Genomic DNA, 18821 nt, shown 5'->3' with positions numbered 1-18821 from the left:
GGTCAGGCGCCGGGTTTTCCTGAACTTGCTGAATCTTATGATCCAAAAGGGACTTCTTTTGTGTGCTCCTTCCTTTGAGTGCACATTTTCTGGCCTTCGATTCATCTCTGGCGGTATTATGTAATCTTACAGTAATCCCCCGGAGACTTCAAGGGTGTGTAGTCATTCCTCTTTATTTTTTCTTTTGAGCCCAAATTGGGCTGAGCATAGACACAGAAAAAATGTTTGCTGCTGTTCTCCTTTCTCAGTCTTCATGTCTAATACCTGAACCTTTGTTTTACTTATACATGTTACTTCCTCTAGAATTTAAGAGATTAACAAAAACGAATCAAGGAGAGCTTCATAGACACACACACACACACACCACCCGGATTGTCTTAAGAGTCAAGACTTGTTCTCCCTCAGCTGAAGTAATGAAGAAATTTATGGTCAGAATAAAATAGGCAGAAAAGTCAGGTTGGGCTGGAGCCACCAGGCCAGAAGGCAGTTCCAAATTTTGTTACAAATCTCAGAAGACAAAACTTTCCCGACTGAGCCAGCACAGCCCCCAAACTAGCATAGAAGGCCAGTCTCTCTAGGTGGGACCCCTGTTAACAGGGCAGTCAGGGAGGGAGGCTTGGCTATGAAGCCCCCTCCCCAGCTCCAACCCAGGTCATTCCCCTCAAAGGCAGGGGTGATGTTCAAGTCCTGGGGGTGACGGAAGTGGTGCCAGACTTGAAACAAAGACTCTGGTATTCTTAGACCAACATCAAGTCAGGGGCAGAGTTGACATGGTCTCCCAATAAGCCCACTGTTCTCTGAATCAACCAGCTGGTGAGCACAGATGCCACATAGCCTGTACCCCTCCCTCCTTGTTCTGGGAAACACTGGGTAATGTCGGAGCTCAGAGTCACTGGCCTGGGTCCTTCCTCTTGCTCTGTTCCTGAGCAAGTCACCTGATACAGGGGACACAGAACAGGCTTCCAGTCTCTGCAGGACAGCATGCCTGGCTCTGTCCCATTCCATCTTCACAGCGGTCCTATGCGCAGACGCCGTTTGATTCCCATGTTAGTATCTACATTTGAGGCAGCGCATAGCCATTCAATTGCCTGAGGTCGCGCAGGTGGAAAGGCCACTTCCGGTGTCACCTTCAAAGCCACTGCCTAATATTGTTTCTTAAAAGCAGGGTGTCTAAATATTCAGCAAAGCAGGTTGAATCGAAGCTCCCTTACCCACTGCACAAATGAAATTGTGTTAAAAAGTACAGAAGACATTGCAAAGTCATCCAGGTCATCTATTTTTAAGAGGGCACGCTGGCGTCACAAATGGAACTGAAAACTCCCTAGTGGTGGGACCTCGGCCATAAATCTCTCCAAACACCACTACAAACGTCTTGTTCAAAGATCTGTTTTCATTCATTCATTCACTCATTCATACAATAGGCATTCATCAAGTACCTGGCACGCGCTAGTGCTGGGAGTCCAATGGGGGAGGTGAAGACCAAGAAGTGCCTTCACGTGGCAGAGGCTGACAGTCCAGCCATGTCGTGTTGGGTACTGATGACTCGGAGGGGAGTGGAGAGGCCACCTCTGCCTCTCTGAGAAAATGCTATTTGAACAGAGACCTGAAGGACCGGAGAGAGGAGACAAAGAGATGTCAGGCGGGGCGTGCTAGGCCCACGACAGGTGAGTGAGCCCCAAGGGGTGAGGTCACTAGGAGAGCCGTGGGCACAGACTCTGGGGGCCTGCAGCTCTGTGGATCATCTCCGAAGCCATTGGAAGATCTGAGCAGGAAAGGTACTGATGCTTTAAAAGCCATGTAAGAAGGAGCTGTCCCGAAGGCCCCTGTGAGGCCAGGGGACCAGCAGGTGAGGGTACCAGAGGCTGGACTATAAGGGGAATTGCAGGTGTGGGTAAAAAGGGCCTGATTAAGAATACAGAGCTGACCTTTGAACATCACGCCGGTGGGCTACGTGGCCACTTTAAGGAGCATTTGTTTCCATGAATACACAGTTGGCCCTAGCATTTTCGACCTGCAGTTGGGAATCCACAGATGCAGAGGGCGTGCTGATTTATGCCACTTTAGATAAGGGACTTGAGCATCTTCGGAGTCCGGTACCCAAGGTCAAAAGTTATACTCCGACTTTCAATGGTGCGACGGGGTTCAGCACCCTAACCGCACCCAGTGTTGTTCAAGGGTCAACTGCATTTTGAAGGCAGAGTGGGCAAGAATTGCCAGTGGATTAGGAGCATCAGGTCCCTTCTGAAACTAGGACCACGCAGCAGCTGGCCAGCTTCTAGAAGGAGCTAATAAAAATCACAGCCACCATTTCCCAAGGCGGCCAGGCGCGGTGCCAAACGCTTTACATTTATTTGTCCGCCTACTTAATCCTGACACCATCGTGGGCACGCGGAGCTCCTACCACAATGCCGCAGACGGGAGGCAGCAGTAACAAGCCCAAGGTCATACGCGGTGAGGAGCAGAGCTGGGGGCTTCTGGAGCCCTTGCGTCTGCGCCACGGCCTGCCTCCTCGGTGGCCCCGCCACGGTCCCTGCGTTCTCCAGCCCCTCTCACATTCGCATGCAGGCTGTGCAGATCTGGGTGTGGAAGAGAAGGACTTCTTGGCCCAACGTGTCTTGATTTCTTTTTCCAAGACGAACACCCCTTGGGGTTTGCACTTGATCTCAAAACGTATGTTTATCTTGGCAGTCGGAGCTCTATGGCAAAAGCAAGGCTGCGACCAGCTCATAAGGCCAGCCCAAGGGGCTCCCCCCGGTCCCCTCGCCCTGTCTCTCTGGGAACCCTTCCATGTCCTCAGCAGCTCAGCCAAGGTGGACAGGAGCGGGCCATGCCGGCCGTTCCCCTGGCGCTCCCACCACTGCCCATGCGCAGCTGTTTGGTCTTGTTTGACTTTGTAACCATGGGGTCCGGGAGACAGAAGACAATAGAGAAACATATCGGAATGTTATGAAACCAAACAAGAGACGAGCAGGGGGAACAGCAACGAGGAAGCATGAAGTGGAATTGGCTTTTCCAAAAAAATTTAAAAAAAAACATACTAATCATTTTCATGGCATCAAACCCTGGAATACCATGGGAAAAGGGAAAGGAGCCGCATGTGGTACAAATAGGAACCTGCGGCAGTTTGAGAACTGGAAGGTGCAAACAGCCACACGGTGAAACAGGACTCCAGGAAATTCTCAGGGGGAGACATGGGACTCGGGGAGAGATTCTTCCGTCAGCTGAAATACACTATATCGTTGCAACTAAGGGCAGAGAAGGAAGTTATAATATTCAAAAGAAAATAAAAGAAAAGCCAGCTCTGAATCACATGAAGAAAAACAAGGTAGCAGATGCCTGTTGTTCAAAACACCGGAGTTCCTTCATCTTCATTAACTTGTTCACTCAGTCACTCATTCACTCAATCATTCATTCCTTCACTCATTCACTCTCTTGCTCGTTCATTCACTACTTCATTCATTCACTCGTTCATCTACTCATTCACTTGCTCATTCACTCACTCACTCCTTCACTCATTCATTCCTTCACTCATTCACTCACTCACTCGTTCATTCACTACTTCATTCGTTCACTCGTTCATCTACTCATTCACTTGCTCATTCACACTCACTCACTCACTCCTTCACTCATTCATTCACTTAACCATTCATTCACACATTCATTCATTCACTCCTTCATTCACTCAACCATTCATTCACTCATTCATTCATTCAATTGACAGTGGCGACTAAGCCTTTCAAGTTCCGCGACGGGAGCTAAAGGACACAACACACGGGTAAAGCCAAGCTCTGCTCTGTGCAGTGCAGAGTCTTCTGAAGGCTCTGGGGGATCGGTACCTCCATGGGACAGATGGGGGTGAGCTGGGGTTGTGTGGAGCAGAGGCCCCGCCTGAGCAGAAGCCTGGTGGCCACTGGGAAGAAGCAGGACTCCTCTGGGTGGCCCCTGCCTTGGCAGCTCTGTCAGTGGACAGAGCTCAAAGTAAACTAGTCATCCCCAGCCCCAGCCAGACTGAGACGTGTGTCAGCGGACCCCCGACCAGGCCCCTGTCACACAGCATTTGTCTTGTCCCTGTGTTACAGAGGCAGCCCCCAAAGAGGAAGCCCATGTTGGTTGGCTGGTTTCTGACCCCCAGCTCTCAGATATGTTTAGAGGATTGAGGAAGTACAACATATAAAGCATCATTTTGTGAACTCTGAACTGTGACATAGCTGTTAGCCGTCACTATGCCAGATGCCGAAGGGCCTGATAAGTCATCTCATCCAAAGTGATCATTTTAGGGATCAGGAAGATGGACCCGCAGTTGCCAGCTTGTCGTGACAGAGCCAGAGAGAAGGCTCGGACTCTGTGGGAGGCACAGGCTGTGAACATTGGAATTCCACAGTCGTATACATTTTCCAGTCCTAGGTTGTATTCCCTCCATTTTCCTACAATACTAAGCACATCAGATTCAGAATTTCGCTCTTGGGGGCGCAGTATTTTGACCCCTTGGGGAAGAAAGGTTTGGGCTATGGCAGACAGAACCAGACACCCTCTTCATGTCCCCTGTTACCCAAGCAGTCTATTGTCACGCTCAGAGAAAGGCTGCAACTGGAAACCTATGAGCAGTCAAGAGCAAGCCGGACCTAACTGGGGAGGGGACAGAGAGGCAGTGGCAAGGGGAGGGGAAGCGGGAGAAGGAGGAGGGAGGGAAGGAAGAGAAGGGGAAGGAGAAAAAGGTGCTTTTCCTGCAGTCGGTGTTACTATTGGACCAGAAAGCAAGGAACCTGGTGCCCAGGCTGCTGGAGGCCGGTCTCACAGTCCCAGTCCCACTTCTCCTGGGACACTGGGGAGAAACCATCCATGCGCATGAGAATGCACCAGTGAGCTTCTGCCTCGTGACCATCACAAAGTCAGCGGGGTCCCCCTCCTGCCCTGGCGGCCAAGAGGCTCAGAACCAAAGGTGCCCCCACCTGCAGTCGCCTCGGGGTAGCTTGGTGGGTCCTCCCCTTGTGTCACATTTCCCAGCCTCCTCATTAACTCTTTGTCTAGATGTTTTCTGCCATAAACAACCTCATAACTTCTCAGGAAAAATAAGCAGAATGAAGTCAAAGAATCAATTGACGAGAAAGGAGGCAACAGAAAATGAAGAGATCCTTAAAAGGCACCTATCAGCCCCTTAGATTATTATTCTAACCCGAAACTTACCGACGGTGTCACATGGTTCATCTTTGTGTACGCAGAAATCTGTCCTAAAAAGAAAAAAGAAAAATCGTCAGGTATATGCCGAATCCCCAAGAACAGGAGAAGAAAACGCTGCCAATTGATCTTGATGCGTCGTTCTGCTTGTGGCAACGCTGTGGCTTTAGTTTTAACGGGTTACGATGAGGACGACCGACCAGCAGCATCTGCCCAGGGAAACCCATCCACGTTTCCCCACGGAGTGCCTCGTTACCCCACACAAGACCCTCCTTTTATAGCTAAACTCTTCCACACGTAACACGCAGTTGCTGGAGGGACGCCTTCCAACAGCTGAAAATGCTTTGGAAGAAGACGTCTGCCAAGTCATGGATCAGAAACAATTACTAGTCACTATCATCAACCTATAGTGACTCTTCCAGCTACTCTCCATGGACTGGTTTTAGATTCTGGAAGGGGAAGACACACGCGAAAGTCATTTCTAAACATTATTTTCTTTAAAGCTCCCCCAGGGTCCCCCAGGTATGTGGCTGAGGACAAACAAGAGCAGAGATGGTCAAAGCCCGGTCCAGCCTCCATTCTGCAGGTACCAGGGACTCATTCTGGCCTCTGGCCGCTCACTGGTGATGGGAGGGCTCCGGGCCCTTCTTTCCCCAAACCAGAGCCTTCCCACGATGCCTCCCACAAGCTCCCACAGTCTGGAGCTGACCAGACGGCAGCACCCCCCCAGGGACCAGGTGAGGCAAGCAGCGGCCGGGCGGGCCCCAGGCTCACCTTCCCGTGGGGGCCTGTGGGGGCCCAGCAGGAAGCCTCTACTCATCCGCAATTCTCTGAACACACCCAAGCGCAGCTTCAGGTTTAACAAGCGGTGCTCTGAAACCACATATTCTCATTTCTCTTCTTAAAAATCTTTTGGGATGGAAGAGAGGGCCAGCCTGGCAAGGCTGGCACGGAGCAAACTTGGAAGAGAGAGTGGCAGGTCCTGGCTGGGCCACGCTGTCACTCATTCCCGTCCCCAGTGCCTTCTCTCTGTCAGAGACCGTTCCCAGAGCCACCGCTCACACGGGGCACAGTGACTCACGTGTTTAGAGGCGCCTCTCCTCCCCCCACTCAAATCCGCAGCGCGTTCTGTTGTATTTGACCCCGAATGGTAGCCTGCACTGGCCATCCCAGCACGGCGCGGGGCTCAGAGGCGGCCTGCTCCCGGCCCTGGCTTTGCTTCAGGCTCACCTGAGGGCTGTGGAGGGTTCCTCCCGCCCACTCAGCCCCCACAGGTGCCACCTCTGTAGGCTGGGCAGATTGCGTCTGAGGTTCTCATGGACAGACCCCCTGGTCCGGGCCCACCGCCTCAGGCCAACGTGGTCCTATGGGGGTTCCTGGGGGGCCTACAAAGCGGAGGGGAGGGCAGAGCCAGCGGCCGGGCCCTGTGTGACAGCTTAGAGGGTGACGTCCGAAAACTGGGTGGGGACACGGCGGGGGAGGAGTCAGGGCAGAGCCTATCAGCAGCTCCCAGAGGTTTTGCTTACTTCAAGTTTCTCACTTTTCCATGACAAATATATATTTCTGGTAGTCAATTTTTAAACTATTGTAACAGAGGGAAAAAGAAAGCCTTTGAGAACCCGCACTCCTTCCTAACCCACTTCAGAACCAAAGGAACCTCCACAGGAATAGCCATAAGGAGATGGAAAAGGAAGCCTCGGGGCTTGATTTTTCTGGCCAGGATGACCTTGTAGAAGACCAGTAACAGGGAAGGGGGTGGCGAGGAAGAAGCAGAGACAGAGAGAAAGCAAAACAAAATTAGGGAGAAAAATGCATTCACTGGTCTGTTATCTAACCCCAAACCCAACATTCCTGACTTGACACCCTATTTGAATGTTTCAGAGGCCTCACACAAGCTCCAACACACACACACGAACGCGCATGCACACACACGCGTGCACACATGCACACGTGCGCACACATACATGCACACATGTGCGCACGCGCACACACAGGCCAAGCTGGCCCGAGACCTTGGACCTTGTTCACTGTCTCCCAGAGTGAGCAACTGGATGGGCTGAAAGCCGTGTCCCACTGCCTCGCCCGGGCAGGGGACAAAAGGAGCACGGCCATAGGTCCGACAGACAGAACGCCCCCGCCATGCCGTGTTATAAACCCACCCTGCGGGCGGACGGGGCCCTGCGCTCCCAGCCCTGGCCGCACTGAAGGCGAGCAGCTGGTCGCAGGTGAGGGACGGGTGCTGCGCTGCCACCTGCTGCTCCTCCGGAGGAAGTGGGAGGAGGGGCATGGGCTCCTGGGAAGCTGGGTGGGAGGCCTGGCTTGAACGAGTTGGCCACCATTTGCATCTTCGCCCCCCCAATCCTGTTCAGGGTCCTTTCTCAGAAAGTAAAAAGGAAGCCATTGGCCTGCAGGGCAGCTTCCCCTCCATCTCCTCGAGCAGACGCATGACGACCCCCACGTGTAGGCTGCGCCGTTCATTTAGGGAATGGACACCTAAAAAGAAGGTCTTGACGTAGGTCTCCGGTTTCTGGGTCCACTCAGAGGCCATCATTTGCTCCCCAAGAAAAAGATGACGGTGTGGGTCCACCGGGCAGGCCGACTTCATGGCTGTGACCTCCCCCAACCTGGCTTAATGGTCTGCCACCGCCATCTTGAACTTCTTAGTCATTTTTGAACGTGGAGGTCCCACGCTTTCATTCTGCGCTGAGGCCCGCAAGATACAGAGCCAGTCCTGGGCATGGCCTATTGCCTGGTATATAGCTGGGTCTTAACAAATACTGGCCCCTTTATTGAATAGCTGACATATGTTTCCAGACCACTTTCAATGCACCCTGTATGCTCCCTGGTGAGGTGGCCTCGTCTCTCCTTCATGTCTGGAAAGCTGGTAAGAAGTACAACGTGGTCCACAGGTAGGCACTGAGCCCTCATCATGAGTGCAGCCTGCAAGAGGCCCCCTTGGTCAGAAGGGCCTAAGGCAGGCTGTTCAGGGGGCGCGGGGTGGAGTTAGGGGGAAGGTTGGCAAGCAGCTGGGCTGGAGGCGACCCCCCGGGTTGTGCCCCGGGCCGGCCCTGTGTGTTTGCTCCTGGAGTCTCCCAAGGGCACAGAACTGGGTTTGGGGGAAGTCCCACTTCCTGGGTTCCTGAGGGAGATACAGAGTCAAAGGCAGAGCCGGGTGGGGTGTTGGAGTCCCCGCGGTCCCAGTCCACGCAGAAGTCCTTTCCAGCCCCAGGCGTGGCTGCAGCTGTTGGAAACCCTGCTTCTGCCCCTCCTGGCCCAGAAGCCCAGGCTGGACCTGGTGTCCTGTTCACATCTCCGCACTGGCCATCTGCGGGGCTGGTGGGCATACAGAACACGCGCTCAGGCCCAGACATGGCCCGGAGGGTGCCGGGGGAGGAAAGCAAACAAAAAGAAACCCTCGCACGGGCCAGTGTCTCTCCCAGGACAGGAAGGCCGGCCCCTGAGGCCCTCAGCTTGGATCGCTCTGGGAAGAAGGACCGGCTTCTCCAGCCCGGCAGCTGCCTCACACCCAGTTTCCGCGTGAAAACGTCAGCCCATTATTATCCCAGCCCAGGGAATTGCAGCTCTCAAGCTCTAATTATTAAACAATGCTTCTCGGCCAAGTTGGCTTGCAGCCCCTGCTCCGACGCTGCCTCCCCCATGCTGTGGGAGGTCTTCCGTGTAACGTCTGCGAGGACGCCCAGGCTGGGACGGGCACTAGCCCGGTCGGTACAGAGGCTCCTCAGAAGCAGGGAAGGGAAATCAGGTTTGCTCAGGTAGCTCATGAGGGGGCAGCGCTCCACGGAGCAGGAAAACGCAGGCTCCTGGGCTGGCTGTCGGTAACAGAGCGGCCCAGGAGGCCTTGGCACGAACGGATCCCACCTGCGGCTGGAGAGACCCTGCTTTCCTGACCGCCAGGCACCGCAGTACTCGCAGCAACATGCTTACTTAGAAAAGGTCATTGTAAAGCTTTTTTCCATTGGGGTAGAACACATGTAACGCAGCACTGCCCACGCTAACCATTTTTAAGCGCGCGGTTCCACAGCGTCCAGTGCACCCAGTGCCCAGAATGCTTCTCTTCCTGCAGGACTGAGCCTCTATCCACAACACAGCTGTGCACCCCGTCCTGCCCCCAGCCCCTGGCCACCAGCAATGCACTTTCTGTCCCTATGTGTGTGACCACTCCAGGCCTGTCATATAAATGCAATCACACAGGATGACCTTTTGTGACTGGTTCCTTTCCCTCAGCACCATGTCCTCAAGGTTCATCCATGGTGGAGCAAGTGTCAGTACTATCTTCGTTTTTAAAAAAAAAAAAAAAAAAGATTTTATTTATTTATTTTTAGAAAGGGAGAAAAGAGAAAGACAGAGAGGGGAGAAACATGTGTGGTTGCCTCTCGCACGCCCCCAACTGGGGACTCAACCCACAACCCAGACACGTGCCCTGACTGGGGACCGAACCGGTGACCCTTTGGTTTGCAGGCCGGCATTCAGTCCACTGAGCCACACCAGCCGGGGCTTTCCTTCCTTTTTAAGGCAGAGTAACATTTCCTGGTCTGCACGCCCACATTTTGTTTATCTACTCGTCCACTGATGGACACTTGGGTGGCGGCCACATTTGAGCTATTATGAGTCCTGGGTTTTCTGGGAAGTTCCTACACTCTGCGATTTCAGTCCTTTGAAATGAATGATAATAGCCACAGGCTAACACGTCCTGTGTCCTTGCTCACTGAACCCTCACACCTCAGAGGCAGGTACTATCTATCATTTCTCCCCTTTGCACTGACGGGGAAACCGGGGCCCGCACGGGTCTGACTGCCAAGCCTGAACGCCTAGCCAGCGGCCCTCCCTCCTGTCCAAGGGGAACCGGTGTTCTCACGCGTTTCCAGGGGCCGACTTTACCTGGTCACGAACACAGCGGCGTCCACGGGGGGCGTGTCATCCTTCCCTCCAGGGACCTGATTGTTGCCGAGGTACCGTGCACCCCCATACTCCTCATTCTGCCAGTGACAGAAGCTCTCCAGGGACCGCTCCCCATGGTGCCCAATGGACAACTTGGCCTAAAAGAAATTGGGGGGGGGGTGGGGCACTTAGAGAAGCAAAGGCCAAGGGAAGGCAGGCTTTATGCTCAGACTACAGTGTGGAGAGCAGACAGCTGCTCTCTGTGTCATCATTCAATGACACGCTTCCCCAGACACAAACCTAACGCCGGTAGGTAGATGCTGAGACCCAGACTGAGGCCATCGGGTCTATTTACAAGTCCAAATGGAACTATATTATGGGAAAAAAAGTGTTCTTCTTTTGAGCAAACTGAACATAATGGACCCAAGAAGAGCATTGGTCCTTCATTGTCAAGTTCATTGCTGGACTCTGCAGGTAACACTGTCCCGTGGGAATACACTCCATCCAAAGACAAGAAAACGAGGCTACCGTGAACCCGAATTTGTGCTGAAACTCAGGTGGAGCTCCAGAAGAGACGTGCCGGTGAAGGAGGGAGGCCCGTAGCCCACTGCTTGGGGCCCCCTCGAGATTCTGAGCAGGCTGCGTGCACCCTATGACTCCAGTAATGGGACCTGCCCTCCCGTCACCAGACGTCCCAGTCCCCGGCCCAGGGCCCACTGTTGCCATCTGTGCAGCCAGGGAAGGCGGGTAAGACAGACCGCCCCCCGGGCTGCTCCTCAGCAGCCAATGGCGACTAGGAAGTTCAAGACCAGTTAAGCCCTGTGGGCAGGGCGCCAGTGGGGACTTACGGGACGCTGCCGCAGCAGGACAAGCTTGGTGACTTGAACGTTAACTTTAATTCCGAGGCTCTGGTGCTGAAACATATTGTACACCTACCAAGAGAAAAGAAAAGAAATAAAGATGTAAATATGAAAACGTTTAAAAATATGATAGTATCCTAGATGGGATTCCTGGAACACAGAAGAGGTTGTAGGTAAAAACCACGGGGAGCTGAAAAAACTATGGACTTTAATTAATAATGTATCAATAAGATCCATTAGTTATAACAAAGATACTAACAGAAGATTTTAATAGTAGGTGAAACTGTATAAGAACTCACTATGTGTTCAATTTTTCTATAAATCTAAAACATAAAATACAAATGAACAAAACAGGGATTTATTTATACGTAAATGTGATTCATTTACGTATAAATAAATCATAAAATATAAATTCTATTCACTAAAAATTCTATTAATTAAAAAATAATGTTTAAAAAATAGTTGTGCTCCTCCAGTAAAAAATAAATAAATCTAAAAAAGGGCTAATTACATGAAATTCAAGTTTCAGCGTTCATCGGTAAAGTCTTATTAAAGCAAAAATAATATATGTGAAAAATATAATCCAGATTTTATTAAAAATGCCTTCTGAGACCAAAAACCTCCCGTAAATTTGAATTCCCCCAAAGAAATATGCATATGATAGAAAGCTCTGGAATCACACATGTTTGCATGCATACGTGTACACACAAAGCTAAGCTGGAAATCAGACATTAAACATAATGGACAGAACAGGTTACTTTGAAAAAAAAGAAGAGATGCTAGATGACCCCAGGCTTTCATGAAGGAGGTTGAAGGCGACCCTCACGAAGGGAAGGGACCATCTGCCGTGTGCCAGCCTGAGTCACCTGCAGCCCAAAACACAGTGAGGACTTCCAGCACCATGTCTCATGGAGATAAAGTCACCTGCTCAGGCCCCACAGCCAGTCAGGGATGACCCCAGTTCAAATCCAGGCTGGTCCAGCCAAAAAGACCACGTTCCCTGAAGTCCTCATTGTAACCAAAGTTTATCACTGAGATAAAGATACAGTAACAGAAAAAGTACGTCCCTCTTAATGTTGCACTTCTTGCTGGTGTAACTTTATTAAAAGGACTTCAATATCAAGAAGCCGAAGGAAAGTGTTTCAAAGGAAAGAGAGAGAGGAAATCTCAAATAACTGAATGGTTAGGGAAAAATATATTGAAGTTGAGGGTTCCCAGGGAGGTATGACCCTCCTGAGTTTCTTTTCCATAATATGCAAAAAGCAGGAGGTGTGGGAGGCGGGGACATGGATGGGGGGTCAGCGGGGGGAAATGATGAAGCTGATGGTATTAGGGAGAGTAGGAATGGGACTGGGAACCTTAGAAATGTATTTATTTGTTGCATTATGTCCTGTGGGGTTGTTTTTCAGTTTTAGGAGATACAAGTGACTTAAAACACTGTATTAGTTCTAAGTGTCCAACACGAAGACTTGCCATATATGGATTGTGAGACATTTCCCACAATAAGTTATCACCCAGCACCGCACACAGTTACAAATTCTTTTTCTGTGTGATGAGAGGTTTTAAGATCGACTCTGTGAGTCCCTTGCAAATACGTGTTACAGTATCATTAACTATAGTCACGGTGCGCTACGTTACATCCTCAGGTCTTACTTTATAGCTGAAGTTTGTAATTTGTTGCCCAATTCCCCGTGCCCCCCCACCCACCCCCGCCCCGGGGAACTGCCCATCTGTTCTCTGTGTCCATGACTTTGACTTCGGGGTTTTTAGATTCCACATAGAAGTGCTATCATACACTATTTGTTTTTCTCTGACTTATTTCACTTTGTTTTGAATAGTCTACTTCTATTTTTCCGGTCGACGGAACTTAGAGGGAGGACATATTCCAGAAGGGGCATTAAAACTTCTTCCAGTCGGCGCTGATGTTCGTCAGCGCGTTGCAGCAACAGAAAATAATGACCGCAGCAGACAGGGTGGCCACAGCTCCGACGGGCCAAGTGACACCGGACGCAGCGTCTGGCGCACAAAGGTCGGAAGCAGGCGCACCAGCAGGGGAGCGTCTGTGTGACAAAGGAATCAGCTGTGTCACGGCTTGATTTTACTCTTTGAAGCTATTTTTTTTTTCCAAAAAAGTGTAATCTAATACTCTTTCCCACAAGGAAAAATAGAACACATTCCGTTACTCTGTTGTTACTTTTCTCTCCCCCAAATTTCCTTTCCTCCGTAACAAAATAGCAGTCATTTTTTTACACTGGGCCAATTCTGAAGTCATGTCTTAATCACCTACCCCCAAACCTGGGTGAAGAAGGGGGAAAAAAAAAAAAATCCCTACAGAACTTTTCCCTTGTTTTGATATTTGGAGAACCACCCAATGGCTGAAATTCAAATTTTTGCAGAAATATTCAGCATCAGGACTGGGCCCAGACTGGAAAACCTCAATTCAAAACACGAACATTAAGAAGAATGAAACCCTGAAGTTTAGGAGGGAGAGCACTGGAGTTGCATGTGGTTTCGCTGCCCTCTAAACGCTGAGTGTCACGTCGACCTGGGCCAGAGACATTAAAGAATATGGCAGATTTCAGCAAAGAATGCAGAAGGGCAATTCTCAGTGGCATTCTGACATGCCTCAGAAAAGAAGTATGAAGAACCTACGTAGAAGGATGCAAGTCCCCAGAACGGCGAACTATAGCAGCAGATGCCCCTTGCATGCTGGACTGGTAACGGTTCTGCATGCTCCATGCACCCACCCCCTGAAAGGCTCAGTAGTTCCCCTGGAGCAAATGCACCGAAAATAAAAATTTTTTTTAAAAGTGGGATGAATGGGGAGAATCAGCTTCATGCTCCAGGGGCTGGGAGGGAGGAAAGACAGAGAGCTGCTCTTTAATGGGTGCAGTATGTTTTGCAAGATGACCGAGTTCTAAAGATGGATTTCTGGCATAACAATGAGAATACACGTAACAATATGGAACTGTACGCTTCAAAGGGAGTAAGAGGGTAAATTTTAGGTGTGTGTTACAAAATTTAAATGTTTTAATCAATTTGGGGGGAATAAAATGTCATGCTCTCAACAGCGGTGTGCATAGCCTGTGGCAAGGCATTTCCCCTCTGACGTGTAATGGGGGTGCCCACGTCCCGAAGAGCAGGTGCGGGAGCCTGGCCGCAGCTCCGGCGCCTCCTTGCCTGATGGGAGCTGGACCGCGTTCCCACAGAGCGCAGCAGAGCGCGGGGCCGACGCCGAGCGGGACCTCCCGGGCAGCCCAGCATCGAGCCAGGTCAGCCAGGCGAGAATCGGCCCAGAGCCACAGCACACAAAGCCACGTCCCTAAGTCTCCCTGACGCTTGACGTTTCCCATGGAAATTCACACTCAGGAGAAGTATGGGAGGCAGCGGCCACCTGATGTGCAGGGAGACACCTGGCTGGGCAGCAGCAGCGGGGCCCATCGTCTGGAAATTCGGTCTCCGGCATCCAGCTCTGGCTGCGCCCTGGCAGGTGTTCAGAGCCCTGGCTGGAGTTGTCACATTCCCTTGGCAGCCTGGGGGCCGAGCTGGGCAGACCCGCTGCCAGCAGCACACTGCGGCTCTCCTGGCCGGGCGACTTGGGGACATGGCCAGGGAGGGGCAGACAGGGAGCAGAGAAGGCGCAGGGGACAAGACCACCAGGGGAGAGGCTGTTCACAGGCCCAGAGGGGTTTCACAAGAGCTCCGCCTCCCTGTGTGGCTCAGGGCCTCCCCAGGGGCACACAGAGATGGCAGTGCCACTCTGGAACCACACAGGGAGTCCATTCAGACCCCCACACAGGACGGGAGGTGTTCCCTAGCACAGTGGCTCTCAGCGGGTCCCTGGAGCAGCAGCCCCAACATCGCCTGGGTCTTTAGAAATGCACGTCCTGGAGCCCACGCCAGGTCCATCCAATCGGAGACCCTGGGGGTGGGCCCGGCCACCTGCATTTAACAAGCCCCCCAGCGGCTTCCCGTGCAGGCTGCTCCAACACCGCTCCGCCTTCTCTGGTCACCAGAGAGAGGCTGCCTGTCTGTTCTGCATGGTAATTGAGTAAAACTGATGTCATGTTCCCTCCACACAGGACTTGCCTGGAACGTCTCAGGGTTTCGCTCCACCCTGGTTGTTAAGGAAGCTAGAAACAACCACAGCTCTGTCCTGGGGCCCCATTTTCCAGCTGGGCTGCCCAGACCCAGGCCTGTCATGTCAGCACCACCTGTCCCCGTCCACAGTTGGTCCTTTAAACTATCCCTGCTCCTGTGTCAACTGCGCCCCACCCCCAACAAAAGGAAAATCAGGCTATGTGTGGAAAGAGACACTCCAGAACATTTGGAAAATCATCGAAAGACGGGGGCCACAGCACCCCTCTGTGGCTCGCTGCCCACTGGGAGGCTATTCCCTCTCCACGGGTCTGGGCAGGTGAGTGGTTTGCTGGGTGCATGGAGCCCAGAACAGGGCTCCACTTCCCTAGATAAGAGCCGGGCAGGGGAATCTTTTGAAACACATATCAGTGCATGGCACTGTCCCGCGTAAATGCCTGCAGCCACTACCCCATGCACCTGCGGGGAAGCCGACTCCCCATGCCGGGCACCCCTCACCCAACCCCTACTTTCCCCATCACCCACCAGGAACCACCTCTTTCTCAGCATCCCAAACTCCAGATGCCCCCCCAACAAGCTGGCTCCTTGGTGGATGGTGTACCCCTGAATGCTTCGGTCACTTGCATGTACCTGGATATTTGTAGCAGTTTATAAAATTTGCACACTTGTTATTTTATTTACTTATTTTTTTTTCAAACACTAGTATCCTAATGGGCATAAGTGATATCATGCTGTGGTTTTGATTTGCACTTCCCCCATGATAAGTAACATTAAACATTATTGGCCATTTGTATATCTTCTTGGGGGGGGGGTTGGCTATCCAAGTCCATTTTTAAATCAGTTTTTCTTTTGCTCTTGAGTTTTAGGAGTTCTCTATTTTTTCTCCCCCTTTACTCTGCTGGTTGTGGCCTTTTATGCACAGAAGTTTTTCAATCTGACCAATTCCCATTTGTCTATTTCTATTTTTGTTGTGTGTGTCATATCCAAGAAGCCATTGCCAAATCCGATGTCATGAAGCGGACCCTATTTTTTCTTCTAAGAGTTTTATAGTTTTAGCTCCTATGTTTAGACCTTTGATCTATTTTGAGTTAATTTTTGTATATGGTGTTGGGCAAGGGTCCAACTTCATTCTTCTGCATGCGGAGATTCAGTTTTTCCAGCGCCATTTGTTGAAAAGACCGTCACTTCCCCATTGAGTGGTCTTGGCACCCTTGTAGAAAATCACTTGACCATGGATGTCAGGGTTTATTTCTGGGATCTCTGTTCTATTCCACTGATCTATATATTTGTCTTAATGACGGCACCACACTGTTTTGGTTACTACAGCTTTGTAGCAAATTTTGAAATAAAAAACCGTGAGTCTTCCAATTTTGTTCTTTCTCAAGATTTTTCTTGGCTATTCAGGGTCCCTTGAGATCCCATGAAAATTCTAGGATGGATTTCTCTGTTTCCGCACAGAAAAATGTGGTTGGGGGTTTGCTATTATTTTTCTCTTCTTTGTTTCTTTTTATCTCAGCGGTAACCTTTATTTCCTTCCTTCTGCTAGCTCTGAGTTCAGTTTGTTCTTCCAAGTCCTTAAGTTGTAAAGTTAGATTGTTGATCTGAAGTCTTTCCTCTTTTTTTATTTTTATTTTTTATAAATAACTATGCTATCTTTTTTAAAAATTATTTATTTGTTTGTTTATTTATTTGTAGAGAGAGGGGGAAGGAGAAAGAGAGGGAGAGAAACATCACTGTGTGGTTGCCTCTCACTCACACCCCCAACAGGGGACCTGACGTGCACCCTAGTCATGTGCCCTGACTGGGAATCGAACCAGCGACACTTGGCTCGCAGGTCGATGCTCAATCCACTGAGCCATAGCAGCCAGGTATTTTCCTCTTTTTTAATGGAAGCGTTTATGGCTACACATTTCCCTCTGCGCGCTGCTTTTGCTCCGTCCCATCTGTTTCTGGGTGTTGTGTTTTCATTTTTATTCATCACGATGCATTTCCCCATTTTCCCTGTGACTTAGCCCTTGACCCGCTGGCTGTTTCAGAGTGCGTGGCTTCATTGCCACATATCTGTGCATTTCCCGGTTTTCTTTCTGTTGCTGATTTCTCCCTTAACCCTGCTGTGGTCAGAGAGGATACTCTGCATATCTTTTAAATCTGCTGAAAGTTAATTTGTGGCCGAACATGGTATATATATACCCTGCTACCGTGTTCACTAGAAAAGAAGGGACAGTTTGTTGTCGCTGGGCAGAGTGTTCTGTATGTCTGTTAGATCTAGTTGGCTTACTGTGTCCTTCAAGTCCTCCAGCTCCTGGCTTCCCTCCTGTCCAGCTGTCCTGTCCACTACAGAGGTGACGGTGAGGGCTCTAGTATCATAGTGACAGTATATTTGTCCCTTCAGTTCTATCAACTTCTGCTTCCTATATTTTGATGGTCTGTTATTAGGTGTGTAAATATTTATAACTGTTACATCTTTCGCTGCATTGAACCTTTCATTATTCTACAATATTCTTCTTTGTCTCATAACCTTTTTTATTATTAAAGCCTATTTTGTTTGGTATTAGTCAAGCCACTCCTGTTCTCTCATGGTTACTACTTACACGGGTTATATTTTTCCATCCTTTTGCTTCCGAGTTATTTGTGTCTTCGGATCTGAAGTGAGTCTCTCTAGGCAGCGTATCCGTGGGTCATATTTGCTTGTTTGTTGGTTTGGAATCCATTCTGCCAATCTGTCTTTTGAGGAGAGAGTTTAATCCACTTACATTTAAGGCAATTACTGATAGGAGGGAACTTAATTCTGCATTTTGCTATTTGTTTTCTATGTACTCTGTAAATTGTTTGTTGTTTTTTGTTTTTTGTCTCTCATTCCTGCATTACTGATTTTTTTTGTGTTTAGTTGATTTTTTTTAAATAATGAAACTTTTTCATTCCCTTCCCATTTCCTTCTGTGTGTATTAAATAGCCATTTTCTTTGTGGTTACTATGGGGATCACATTCAGCATCCTAAAGCTATTACACTCTAATTTCAATTTATGCCAGCTTAAAATTCAATAGCACATAAAATTCTACAACCAGCTGGGTTTTACAAAGCAAACAGATATGGAATTATAAATTAATATCAGGACCAGCAAGTAAAAAGCAGATTGCTCGGATCAAGGAAACCAGCTGGGTTTTCCTGAGGGGTCAGCAAGAACATCCCTCTTGAGGGACCCCAAAAACCAGAGCAGCTAGCTCCATGCGGAGTGGGAAGAAGAGCATTCTTGGAGAGACCATGAGTCGAAGAGGAGCTTGATGTGCCTGAGAAACGGTGGCTTGAACAGAAGGAGCCAGTACTGAGGAGGAAAAGCAAAAGGGGCCCAGAAAAAGCAGGGGGACCACGGTCCTGTGGCCTCAGAGGGCCAATCAAAAGAATGGATTCCCCACGAGTCACGATGGAAGCCACAGAGCGGGTGACAAAGTCCTTAATCTGTTGAATGCCCCTCTTGCTGGCCATTTTGCAACAAGGGGAGGGATCGAAGAGAGAAGGTCAGTGAGGCAGCTCCTGCAGTTGTCAAGGCCAGCAATAGCGGTGGTCAGTCGGGGTAGAGGTGGAGAGAAATGACAGACCCCAGGCCCCCCTGTCACCTTGAACAAGGTGGGACAGGGTCTTCAGCCCTGGGTGTGGGCCGTCACACTGCCATGTACTCACTGGTTCTGCACCCTGGCCCTGTCACTCCCCGCAAGCCTCCGTTTCCTTCCCACTTCCTGCCGGGCCTCCTCACTGCACACGGCAAGCCCAGCTTTACATTCAAGTTTGAT

General features: G+C 50.3%; 1 protein-coding gene across 1 annotated transcript in view; it reads right to left on the bottom strand.

Moving 5' to 3' along the window:
- Nucleotides 1–18821, bottom strand: part of ADAMTS17 (ADAM metallopeptidase with thrombospondin type 1 motif 17) — a 205773-nt gene that overhangs the window by 148654 nt on the left and 38298 nt on the right. The window contains exons 5-7 of the mRNA XM_090263585.1: nucleotides 10923–11006; nucleotides 10075–10232; nucleotides 5185–5228 (exon numbers count right to left, since the gene is read on the bottom strand). Coding sequence (XP_090119711.1) covers nucleotides 5185–5228; nucleotides 10075–10232; nucleotides 10923–11006 — 286 coding nt within the window. The remainder of the gene's footprint in view (nucleotides 1–5184; nucleotides 5229–10074; nucleotides 10233–10922; nucleotides 11007–18821) is intronic.

This window comes from Furipterus horrens, unplaced genomic scaffold (genome assembly GCF_987537825.1).
Source record: "Furipterus horrens unplaced genomic scaffold, mFurHor1.1.pri manual_scaffold_16, whole genome shotgun sequence".
Taxonomy (NCBI): domain Eukaryota; kingdom Metazoa; phylum Chordata; class Mammalia; order Chiroptera; family Furipteridae; genus Furipterus; species Furipterus horrens.
Note: the sequence above shows the minus strand (reverse complement) of the source record. Positions and strands in the feature narration are given on the sequence as shown.